General features: G+C 31.7%; 1 protein-coding gene across 2 annotated transcripts; it reads left to right on the top strand.

The window, feature by feature from the left end:
* The first annotated feature begins 1708 nt into the window (after positions 1 to 1708).
* LOC116106071 lies at positions 1709 to 10151 on the top strand. Of its 2 annotated transcripts, none has more exons than XM_031392426.1 (16): positions 1709 to 2145; positions 3007 to 3096; positions 3247 to 3354; positions 3798 to 3833; positions 3991 to 4101; positions 4279 to 4362; positions 4439 to 4557; positions 5045 to 5146; positions 5853 to 5969; positions 6056 to 6121; positions 6430 to 6496; positions 7494 to 7568; positions 8734 to 8826; positions 9372 to 9398; positions 9502 to 9537; positions 9849 to 10151. In XM_031392426.1, the coding sequence occupies exons 2-16, from the start codon at positions 3043 to 3045 to the stop codon at positions 9981 to 9983; spliced, it is 1230 nt and encodes a 409-aa protein (XP_031248286.1). In that variant the 5' UTR covers positions 1709 to 2145; positions 3007 to 3042; the 3' UTR covers positions 9984 to 10151. The 2 variants fall into 2 exon arrangements, with proteins under 2 accessions (XP_031248286.1, XP_031248295.1); XM_031392435.1 differs by having other exon boundaries at positions 1711 to 2145; positions 7515 to 7568.
* Positions 10152 to 12989: the final 2838 nt, after the last annotated feature.

The raw sequence follows: 12989 nt of genomic DNA, 5'->3' as shown, positions 1-12989 counted from the left end.
TTAAGGAGACTCGAACTGAAGAGACCATCATGTTAAATCCTCGTTTACTTTTTTACCATCAGGACATCCAGTGATGATTTACTATATGTATTACTTTTCTCCATGCTATGTTCCTTTTTTGCTTTGTCACATGCTTCATTTTCAAAGTACCCACTCTCTTTTCACCCTATCCAATTTTAAAATCTTTATCTTATAATTTCTATATCAAAATTTATTGTAACTTGGTGTATACATAAATTCAAATTTTACATACTAATTTACCGTTATAACATTAACATTGAATTTGTGATTAGAAACATGTAAGATTTTATACATGAGATTCATTATATTTTAAAGATTACAGAAAAATTATGAAAATTGATGAAAATCATAGACAAATAAATGCTTAGTTTTTTAGTGATGAAACATACAAAAAAGAAAATAAACACTTTATTTTACTTTTTATCATAAAGTCAAAAACTTTGAGAAATGTATTTCTCATCTAAAATACTCAAAATTGACTTAATATTATTGTTTTAATTGTGCCCCTTCAAAACATTTTAATTGTTTATTTTTAGTTATATTTCTGATTCAATTAAGCACTGTTTTATTGATTTTGTGTTGGAATTATGAACATATAAAGTAATTTTTTTCTTTCTAAAAAGAGCAGTATACTTGAAAAAGAAGATGAAGAAGAAGAAGAAGATGGGTATGTGGATATGTATATAATCTCACCTTTTTTTACATGATTGATAATATGATATAATAACTACTTTTTTTTTCTTCATAATATTAAAAAAAAAAATTATAGTCTCAATAATATTAGTCCCATAATATTTGTGGGAACCAATAATTGTTGTTGCAGAAAGGGTCTTAGTCATTAAAACGGACCATACATGTTGGTTGATTATTTTGGACTTGAAAAGAAATAGTGTAAACTAATCATTATCATATAAAGTACAAACAACCAACAAACACCTCATAATCGTATTAGTTAGCCTATATTCAATCTTTTGTTTCCTATTTTCCTGCATATAATCATTTATAGTAGTTGGTTTATTTATTTATTTATTTTTTGCTTTTTCCTTTTAATCGCATAAAAATGAATGCAAAAAAGTAAACTACATGTTCCCATTTATTGATATAAATCATTTAATTTCACTTTGCAAAAATATTAATATATAATTTAGACAACAATATAATAAATATATACATATAATAGAAATTAAAAAAGGTGACATAAGCGACAAAAAATACGAAAAAATCAAAGGAAACGTATAATAATAAATTAATAATCATTGCGATGCATGGTAATTCACGAGATATAGACAATCGAAAATAGATATTCTTGACCGTGTCCGAACGGAACATGGACTAAGTTCTCGCCCGAATTCTTATTTGGGCGCTCCATTTGTTTTAATTGGACAACAAATTAAACTTAAAGATTAAATAAATAAAAAATGAAATTAAAATTTGTAGACAAATAGGAATCTAGGACGGGCTGACGGTAACAACAGAGATCTTATCTTAAAAATAATAATAATAACAATAATAAAATAAAAAATAAAAAAGGCTACAGTAACAGACAGCTATAACAAAAACAAATCCCACTAACGTAGCTGCCCTAAACAATTTCTTTTAAAATTAAGATTGAGTTAGACAGACGGTGACAGTTGTTGCTCTTGTTCATGTTTTTATCTTTTTATTTTTATTAAATTACTTTTTTTCAAAAACCAAACATAAACCAAACCCAACCAGCCAAACTAAGTTCAGTTCCATCTCTTCTTGTCTCAGATTTGTTACACTCTCTACTCTTCCTTCCTCCTCGCCGAGTCGCCGTCGGCGATTAACTTCAATAAAATAATAAAAAATATAGAGAGAGAGAGAGAGAGAGAAAAAAAAAAAAAAAACACTAACAGAACTTTTCAGTCTCCCTTAAAACGTGGCGCGTTCAACATCCTACTCGTTGTTCAATTCTTTCTATCTTTTTTTTCCTCCTTTTTTTTTTTTCTCTATAAATAGAAATAAATCTTCTCTCCCCTTCGATACTTCGATAAGATTCTGGTAATGATACTCGGCAGCTCAGCAATCTGTTTCAGGTGATCGAATCCGACGGTCTTTATTATTCTCCAGCTGCATCTTGATCGTTTTTGCCGTTCTTTGAAGGTAATAAAGTTTGTGCACGTTGTTTGAATTTGATTAGTTATGGTTTGCATGTGTCGTAGCGGCTACATCATTCAAATTTTTTGTTCGAAGTATTGAGACTTGAGACAGTTTGATTTTAATGTCGAAGTTTGGGATGAAGTTTGTTTTGGACTTGAGATTTTGTCGCTAGATCTAATGAAACGGTCTGGAGATTTTTTTTTCTTCTGTTTTTTTGTTTTAGATTTTTCTCTTGCAAAAGACTACTTATTTTTCGGAGATTGTAAGCTCTTTGTTATGTATTTTTTTTTACTTTGAAAAGCACTTCTGATTTTTGTTTAATTTGAGTTGAATGAAGTGAAATATTGACCGAATATTAAATTATCTGGGTTTTCTTTTGAAGTTTTTCAAGCTATTGTTGCATGATTTTGCAATGTTTAATTTAAAAGTCGTAAATAAGCTGTGAGATCTAGATTACTCTTTTAGAGCGTGTAAACACAAAAAACACATGCTTTATTACACTTGAAAAAACCTTTTTTTTCTTCTTTGGTTGGATTAAAAATCCAATTCTTGTGCGGGCATGAGACATTTGATATTTAACGATTAAAAAATTGCCCAAGTTGCTGAGGAGACTGAGGCTTAAGGAAGAGGAAGATAGTGATTACTCTGAATGGCCGTGATGGAACTGAATTTTTACTTGTTAAAATTAAGCCTAAAAATTGTTAAATATTGTAGGAGCTCCTCTGATTGGTTGGATTTTTTTTTTCCCTGGGTATTTTGATTTTTATTCAATAGAAATTTATGTTTTGAAGAAGAAAGTAGAATTGGTTGTTCCCGAAAATTGTACAGAGTTGCTTCTTATAATATTTGTATGGTTTGCTGCAGCTTGTTATGTGGGTAAAATAGAAACCTCGGTTGTCTATGAAGTCCGATAAACCATGGAAATTGCTCAAAAGGAATTCTTTCTATGATGGGGTATGGCCTAAGGCCTTTAACTGCTTATAATTCTTATTTTTTATTAAGTTTTAAAGAAGCTTGGTGGAATATAGAGGTCTGAATGATCTTGTGATCTCGATGTGTGTGTGTTTTTGGTATTTCTTTCTAAATGTAGAACCGTTTGTGCAGGTAAAATTTGGAGTCAAGATGAAGCAAGTGCAGTTTATGGGAATTATTTGTACAGTAATGTTATTCATTGTATATAGGACTACATATTATCAGTATAAACAAACAGAGGTATAGCCATCTCAGCAATTACTTGATATCATATATTCTAATGTATGAGGATCCAAACAACAGATTTGAAACCCTGCTGGTGCTTTCTACTGGTAAATTTGGGGATATTTGATACTAATTCATTCAGGAAAATACATAATAACTTTGCTGACGGCTCTCATATGAATTAAATGGAATATTTGTATAATGTTTTATAGAGTAAAACTTAATCGAACCCTTTATAAAAATTCATTCAATTAAAGTGGCTTAGTTATGATCCAATGTATAGGTCTTGAAACTGGTTTAAGTTTATAATAATAATAAATCACTGGCTTTTTGTCATGGATCACCCTTAGGACTTGTAACAGCCTTGTTCTGATATTTGAAATTGACTCAGCTTTTTGTATGTTATGATTTTCTCCTGCTGCTGAATTCTAATATATTTTCTTTCCTCCCATTATCAGATGGAATCAAAATTGAATCCTTTTGACACAGTAAAGGTAAATAGTATGGAATTACATTCAATTATTAATATACAAGTTTTAGAAACTGATTTGGTTGTGCCTTATTCCATGTGTGTGATTGAACTGTATAATCTTAAATGTATGCCCTCTCTTTTCGATGATATCCTGAAGTACTTTGTATGCTCTGATCTAGGAGTTTAGATTCTCTTCCAAGAAGTTAAAAGGTTTACCCCATGGTATTATACAACCTGGATCAGATTTAGAGTTAAAGCCTCTATGGTCAACAAGTAGTGCACGGTCAAAGGTTAGTAACTTTTGGTGTTCTGTCTTATTTTTGCATTTATGTATTGTTTTTACATATATGAATACATCATTTGTAGAATTCTAATAGTGTTATTTCATCTATCTAAATGTATTAGTTTTGCTAAATTATCACATAGTTTACTATCATCTGTGACATGTGGTGGCTTTCATGCCACAGCTTCGTGTTTCTAGCAATCGTAACTTACTGGCGATTCCAGTTGGTATCAAGCTGAAGGACAATGTTGATTCTATTGTGCAAAAGGTATTAAATTTTGTGATTTGGAATAGACAACATATGGTGGAGTCTAACATTCTTTGCCGAATTACATTGAATTCAGTTTCTTCCAGAGAATTTTACAATTATTCTATTCCATTATGATGGCAACGTGGATGGATGGTGGGATCTTGACTGGAGTAACAAGGCTATACACATAGTTGCTCAAAACCAAACAAAATGGTAAGATTGTATAATGCTTAAAGAATTTCTAATGTCAAATATAGTGAATCATTAGCTGAAATTGTGTGATTGTTTCACAAATGGGTTTTGTGAGTCTTGGAGTGAATTGTAAACTCTCCTAGTGATGTGGGATGTAACGATTCTGGTCTTACTTTTTCTCATTTGAAAGATGAACCATTAGGTTATGTTACCAACACAAAGGTGTAACAAAAGGTTTTTATTGGTTATTTCTTATATGTTCATTCATGTTTCCTGTTTAAAAAAAAAAATAAGATCTTTAGATGAATGATTAGGGTCTTTTTTTAGTTTATTCAGTCTGGATATGTGAAAGGGTATGTCGTGTGCCATTTTCCACATTTCTAATTTTGAATGGAGTCCATAAGTCTGTCTAATATGCTACTACTTTCATAGCAGCGCTAATTCTTTGTTTTGTTTTTGTCCCTTGCTTTTTTTGTATGTTTTGGGGGTGGGGTGTTGCTCTTTTCAGGTGGTTTGCGAAACGCTTTCTGCATCCAGATGTTGTGTCCATTTATGACTACATATTTCTGTGGGATGAAGATTTGGGTGTGGAGAATTTTGATCCACGAAGGTACAAATAATTGTTTTATCATTTTCTATTGTTGTCTGCTTCTAAAACTTATATATTTTAGTGGGTACATTATAGTAGTCTCACAGAAGAATTATTGGGTTAAAGGCAAGATTGTGAGATCTTGGTGGTGTATACCCCCTGATGCCCTGAAAGATTTGACTTTAAATTTTTATTAGTTTAGGTCCTTTGATTCTATTTGAAAAAAAAAAAAAAAAAACCAAGTTTTGTCATTTAAGATGATTTTAGTATCCCTTGCTTAATAGCAATCGACAGGATTGTGTTGTCGAAAGTTGAAACACTTTCAAAATCTCAATCTCTTTTGGTCTAACTTGTTAGCCTTTTTCTATCCATGATTCAAAGATATCCCAATATGCACTATCTCATCTAAATTAAAATTCTGGCTACAGCATCTGAATGGATAATTCAATACATGATTTCAAGCACTCTGTTATTTTCAAAGAATGGGATTCCTTACTCTAATTAATGACTCAGTGCACTTACTCATATTAGGATAAGAATTTTTAGCTTATGAACCATCTTTCCATCCCTATAGGGAAAGTGAAAACAGATCTTCTGTTTCATCACATCTTTATTTGGACTCTAGTTATATCCAGTAAGGCTTTCATTTTGGTTTTCTGTATGGCTTGTATTCCCTAAATAGGAGCAGTTTTGATTGATTAATGGCACCCTTATTTTTCTCTTCCAGATACCTAAAAATTGTGAAATCGGAAGGATTCGAGATATCCCAGCCAGCTTTGGATCCAAATTCAACAGATATACATCATAAATTTACTATTCGTTCAAGAACAAAGAAGTTTCATAGGTGATAAGATGGTGCTTATAACTGTTGATAAGAATTTACATTTTAGAACATTTAATGCTTACATAAAAAGTATTTCTCGAATGCAGAAGAGTCTATGACTTCAGAGGCAGTGTGAAGTGCACCAATGTCAGTGAGGGGCCACCTTGCACTGGGTAAGTTATTGCTCTAGGGATTCCATAGATTTCTTTTTTCCCACTCTCTCTCTCTCTCTCTCTCTTTGTGGGGGGAGGGAGTGGGTGGGGTTTGTGGACCTTGCAGTGTTGGGCATTGCCTCCCTAGCTGTTTGATATTATTTTCTCCTTCTATAAATGATACAGTACACAAACACACACTCACAATCCGTCTTTCTAGTTGGTTTCCATGTATATATGTTGATGGTAATATGTTGTAAGATATCTTGCATCAAAATGTTGATGCTAACAAGAATTTTATTTTGTCTATTTTTTGTTATATTTTGCAGATTTGTGGAAGGTATGGCTCCAGTTTTTTCTAGATCTGCTTGGTATTGTGCTTGGCATCTTATACAGGTAATTATATATTTGAGCTCCACACCATGTAAGATGTCATAACTTGAGCAAAAATCTTTGAGTATTTCTCAAAGTAAATGATGTTTTTGCTTATGAACATACTGTTAATTGTTTAATTTTGGAACCTTAATTTTGGAGCAAAGTCTTAGACCAGTAGGATTTTAGAGTAACAGCTTAATTTTGCATGATTTAAGAGCAAGGACAACGTGCACGAACGTATGTGATATTTCTTTGATTCATATATGATTTCTCTGATGTTTTGCCAAAGATTTGGTGATATGTGCTCTTTGTTACTTAGGGGGTGTATTCACTTTAATAATTTATGTAAACCTGTGTGATTTTATTTTCATGCTTGGTATTTATCAAGTTTAGTACATGTGTGATGTGCGGTATTTTGGTTGTTTCACCTCCCTATCCATATGAAAGGACATAAATTGAAACTTTTCTATAGTTTCTATTCCCTTTTGTCAGTGGCCATGGGTGTCTCTGTGGTGGAGAGCCATGTTAACCCATGCTATTGTGTTGCACATGTTTATTGACACCGCCTAATTCTTGAATAACAATCCATGGAATGGGATGGTTGTTACCTTTTTTTGGAGACTGAAAGACATGGTTATGTGAAATAATAAATTACATTTATCCACTAAATTAAGTATGACAATTTTCGCTTATAGAAAGGAAACTTGATGTTAATGATGAGACCATGGATTAAATTCTGGTTGTTTCCAAATGAACGAGAAAGGGTTGCTTGATCTTAAAGGGGAAATCTGATGGATGGATGTGGTGTTTGGATTTTAGTCTATAAGTATTGTTCTATTCCTGGCTGCTTTTGTCTTTTGTCATACCCGTTAGATGAAGCTACCCTTGGTTGCTTTCTCAATACCATCATTTAAATGATTTTTAAATTCTTTTGTATTTCCATTTTAATCTCTGCCTTTTGAGTGTCACTGTTCTTTCAAGTACCATGCTTTTTTTGTTTTTAATAAAATTTTCACAGGCTGCTGCTTCTTTTGTTCAGAATGATCTTGTCCACGGATGGGGAATGGATATGAAACTTGGATATTGCGCACAGGTGAGATTTTCTTAGATATCTTTGAACAAGGTTTAACCCTATTGACTTTTTCTCTTTCCCCCTTTTAACTTATATTATACGAGACCAATGATTAAATTAATGTGTCTGTTACTAACGACATTTTCTGGTAATGATGATTTCTTTTCTCTTCTTTACCCTTGTCTTCAATGAATAACTTCTTATGTTAGCTTAAATTGTTGTTTCTCTGATAATTTATGGAGTTAGTTTTGGCAATTTATTTTTGAGTGTCTTATTACATGTGCTTAAGCATTTCATGCAAAACTTGGAGAGGCCATATTTTGCGTTCTGTATTGGAAAGTAGTTTTTAGGAGAAAAGAATTAAAAAAAAAAAAAAAAGCAAAAGGCCATATTTTGCATTCTGTATTGGAAACTAGTTTTTGGGAGAAAAGAATTAAAAAAAGGAGCAAAACTTGTTAAAAAGATGTATATTACGAATGTGAGTTGTTTTCTAAAAGAGATAACTACTATGAATAAACTTCATATCGCCAAGGCTATCACATCCCTCTGCGCATAGCTATTGGTATTTGGAAAATGTTAGTACAGAAATACTGTAACCTTCTTCACATGCACTGTTATTGTGGGTGCTGGCATTATCAACAATTCCTGTTGCTACTGCTAATGCACCCGTACTATCATTGCCACTACCACTGATGTCACCTTGTACAACATTCCCCAGTTCAGATTTTATCATCTCTGGACTAAAGTGCACTCAGGAAGTAGAATTTCTGATATGCAATGAAAAAGTAAGAAAGTGAATAAGCTTTTTTTTTGCAATTTTGAAATACTAGGGTCCACCCCAATCCTTGCTTTCAAATTGTTGAAATGAGAAACATTGTTTTTCAGAGCCTTAAAGCCATCTCTAGGATATGGGAGAATCTGTTCTGAGATCATTGTATACATAATGAAGTATTCTTCAAAGTCGTTGGTTGTCAAAATGACATTTTTTCATATGCTCCTATTTAGTTATTTTGTCTCTGGCTCAAGGTATTTTGAGCTGTCCTTTTTTCTATTCTTATTATTGAAAAGCTAAAACAGTTGAAAAAACCTAATTTATTTGATACTTTTGTGCTGATTTTCTTGTGTTATTTTTTAAAACAATACAACCTGAATTGAATCATTCATTGATGATACTGGCATTTTACAGGGTGATCGCACAAAAAATGTTGGAGTCATTGATAGTGAGTATGTTGTTCATCAGGGCATACAAACTCTGGGTGGAGGGCCACCTGTTAAAAAGGTCATTTCTGGTTGCTTCACATTCTTCTTTTGCTTTAATAGTTGTGGTCTTGCACTCCTTCCTCATATTTGTTACTTTCTTTGTGTATTTACTATTTATTGCTTTGTGCTTTGTTTGCTAGAATTCAAATTGCATCAAAAGTAGTAATGTACAAACTTTCAAGTTTAAAGTAACCGTCGACAAGCATAAAAAGTATATTTAATAGTGAAATTGGGGCTGCCACTGGTTGAAATGAAGAAATTTATCAGTTTATGTCATGCCCTCCATTTTTGTTAACTGCCTTGTTTTAAAGAATTGATTTTGACGTCTAAATTTAGTGAGCCGACGAAATTACTAATTTGCAGCAGTAGATACAGGAATGGTAGTGGGAATTTTTGGTTCCTTCAAATTGACCTCATAGTTTTTGTTGTATCGTCTACTTTCAGTAATGAATACTTATACTAACTTACCCAAAAAAAAATATACTTATACTAACTCAAGATATCATTATTATTTCGTTTGTGTCATTGTTCATCATTCTAACACATTTTCTCTCCATCTTACAGGCTACTAAACGTGAAGAGTTAATTAAGGTAAACTTTAAGCTACAATCATTTTTATTCATTGTTGTATTTTAGTGCTATATTTATATTCTGATTTCACCGTTTTTGGTTGATTTTCTATCCCAATATTCAGAAAATCCATGCTGTACCTGTTGATCCGCGAGCTGAGGTAAGAAACTGAGGTTTATATTTATATTCTGGTTCCTGGAAACAGTTTGCCCGCAATCTAGAATCACATCTCATTCAAAGTAAACCCTGAGGCATATTCTAGGATTGCAGGCAGAATAGCTGCCAAAAATAGGCCAGAATGATTCCATACCTTCTTCAAGAATATATATATATTTTTTTTTTCGAGTTAAACCCGGATAATATTCTGCTTGCTTCTGATGTTTTGAGTTAAGATTATACAATATAGAACCGGGACAATTTCATTAATTACCCCTGAGGTTTCTTTATACCCTTTATAATTTGAATGTGCAGATTAGAAGGCAATCGACATGGGAGCTTCAAACATTTAAAAAACGGTGGAATAAAGCCGTTGAAGAAGACAAAGCTTGGGTCGATCCGTTTAGACAAAGCAGCAGACGTAGAAAAGAAAGTCGTCAAGTTCAATGAGTAATAATTCTTAACTTTACAAAAGCAGCTGCTACCATATGTTAGTTGAGCTAGTTTGGGTTCATCTTGGTCATCAATACATGTAATTCAGATTTTGTAATCTCCATGGGATACTTTATAATTATTTCATTTCTTATCAATATCATAATTTACTTCCTGCATTTCACATTTTATCTCTAGTCACTTTCTCCTCCTTGAGTCCCTTTTTTCTTTTTCATCTAATGGAGGAGGGTATACAAATGCCATCACAGTTCCATAGATGTTCAAGCTTCATTTCAAGGTTTTATCCTATTCCATTATGCATCAGATGTTAATTGTTTAATATCAATTGAATATGTGATTTATAATATCTGATTATAAATTAATAGTCAAGAATTTGGAATGTACAATAAAGTTCAATTTTGGTGCCTTAGTATTTACGGCTGTGTTGTGAAAGTTCACCCTTTGATGTACACTAAATCAACCATTTGGAATTGGACATAAGGAGTTAATTTTCCTGCTACGGATTTATTTTTAAATTAAGAGTTAATGACTTTCTTCCATCTAAATAATGGTTTAATGACACTTTTTTCCATTTACGGACTTTTAAAATATTATTTTATTATCTAAATTTATATTTCGATGGTGAACAGAAAGCAAACTCGATCTAGGCTGTTGAGGCTTTTGAAGATGAGATGTCAACGAGTCTTTTGATGGTAAAATGTTAGATTTTGATGGTTGAGATCAATTGAAATTTAACTTGAAAGAGATGGCTGTGTAAACCCTAATCGCTTAGTTGCCCGTGGTTGACAAAATCAACAGAAATAGAGCTTGGGAGGTTTTGGTAAGTGATGATATGTGAAAAAAATGATGGTAGTATGAGGTAGTAATGATGTCGGAAATAGAATATAAATTTGAGTAATAAAATTGTATTTTAAAAGTCAGTGGATGAGAAATTATCATTAAACCATTATTAGGATGAAACTCTTAAATTAATCCTAATGTTGTTATTTTATAATATTGTGTTCTTGGCTTTTTAGGGTTGGACATTTCTATGTAGTGAATCTCGCTTTCTATCTCTTTATTCTTTAATGATTTCACATTATAATAGATTATTGGACTTCATTGTTTTAATTATTAAATAAAAGCCTAAAAGGTCTCTTTTGCTATGAAATTTATCAACAGCTGTAAGATAATACAGCCCAAACTTGATGAATTGTCGGAGATACCGACACTATATTTAAACTGGGTTTATTCCATTTCATTAAGCAATTCAGATTGACGAGAACAAAGAGATGAATCCACCAGCCAAAAAATAAATAAAATTAAAAACTATCTTCACAATAATAATATCTAAGAAATATACAGAAGTAATTGAAATGTTTAAACAAATATTTGGCTCTTTTTTTTAATTGGATGAAAATATTTTATAACTGTTTCTTAACTGTTTAATTGTCTATTAGATTTGAGTTTATATTTTTTTATGTGAAAGAGAAATCGCGAAAAAGTTTGATTTGTAAACAAGGTTTTGAAGAGGAAATATGTTATTGAATAAATGCATTTACATTTAAATTCACCTAAAAATGGTGGCCGAAATTTAGTTTAGGCGAGAAAATAACATATGGTAACCTTTAACAAAGAATAAGTAGCCTTCGTTTGGTTCATTATTTGATAGTTTTTAGAATAATATTTTAAAAAAAGTTAATTTTGATAGATATTACGATGTAGAATTTTGAAAATTAACAAAAATACCCCTTATGTTTGTTTATTTACTAAACACCCCTATAATAAAATATTCAAAGTTAACAAAAACACCCCCAATCCACTCATTAAATACGAACAACCAAAGGATGGCCAGAGTCACCATATCGGTGCATGACCAGCTGGATCTTACCGGTTGTGCCCCGATATGGTCTTTTCTGGCCAGATCTACGGCTAGATCTGGCCGCATTTGGTCGTCAACGATGGCCAAAGATACGAACGTCGTTGATGGTCAACGACGACCATATCTTGACCGTCGTTGACGACTGTTTATGGCAAAAAATCTGACATTTTTCGGTTAGATCCACCGTAGATCTGGTCGAAAAAGGCTACATTGGTACACTACCGGCCAGATTCAGTAGGTAGTGTGCCATTACACCAGGTTCTAGCCAGCTTCCAGCAGTGGTGGCCGAAATCTGGTAAATATGGGTTGCTGGGTGTTTTTGTCAATTTAAAAAAAAAAATTGGGGTTGTTTAGTTAAATTAATAAATTTAGGGGGTTTAAAAAACTTGAGTAATTTAAAATTATATTTTGAGAATAGGTGAACCAAACACAAAGTTTGTGTTTAATTTTATTGGGAAAATTAGAATAGTTTTCCCAATATATATACTAAACGGAGCCGTAATCTTAGAATGAAATATAATATAATTGTAAATTATTTTCTAATCCAACAATTAACAGATATTTTTTAAATAATAAATTATGAATAAATTTTGTTATTGTTTTTGGTGTTGATATAAAATTGGAAGAATTGGAGGCACGAATGACACAGCTCATTAACAGATAATGTCAATACAATACCATCCCTGTATTTATAATTTCATTTCCGGTACCTCCAAAGCAACTTTGTTATATATTCATATTTTTATGTACAACTACTTCACAATCATTCCCATTCTACCTTTTGTTCATATTTGTACTTACTTTATAAACCACGCATTCAAAATTAATCTTATTTCTCTTCATATTTTATGCACTTGCTTCTACCAAATCCGTTTTCGAATACTTTGTTTTGTCAAAATATATGATGGACTTTTTAATGTTACCATGTGATATATTCAGGGTGTATTTGGTTCAGAGAATATTGTATTACTATGAAAGTTATATTAAGAGGAAGATAAATTACTTTAAAGATTACTGAGAATATTTTATTAAATGTGTTTGATTAAATTGAAATAAATTAGTGGGTATGTTATATTGATATGTTTGGTTGAGAGAAATAAATTGGTGAGTATGTTATATAAATTACTGAAATGCCCTTTATT

The sequence above is a fragment of the Pistacia vera genome, unplaced genomic scaffold (assembly GCF_008641045.1).
Source record: "Pistacia vera cultivar Batoury unplaced genomic scaffold, PisVer_v2 Contig117, whole genome shotgun sequence".
In the NCBI taxonomy this organism is placed as follows: domain Eukaryota; kingdom Viridiplantae; phylum Streptophyta; class Magnoliopsida; order Sapindales; family Anacardiaceae; genus Pistacia; species Pistacia vera.
The sequence above is the reverse complement of the archived record's forward strand: the minus strand, read 5'-3'. Positions and strand labels throughout refer to the sequence as shown.

Excerpts from the sequence above, each read along its gene's own strand:
- LOC116106071 (XM_031392426.1), top strand. The coding sequence starts at position 3,043 with ATGAAGTCCGATAAACCATGGAAATTGCTCAAAAGGAATTCTTTCTAT. Across the intron at positions 3,834-3,990 it reads ATCCTTTTGACACAGTAAAG|GAGTTTAGATTCTCTTCCAA; the intron begins GTAAATAGTATG and ends GCTCTGATCTAG. Across the intron at positions 4,102-4,278 it reads CAAGTAGTGCACGGTCAAAG|CTTCGTGTTTCTAGCAATCG; the intron begins GTTAGTAACTTT and ends TTCATGCCACAG.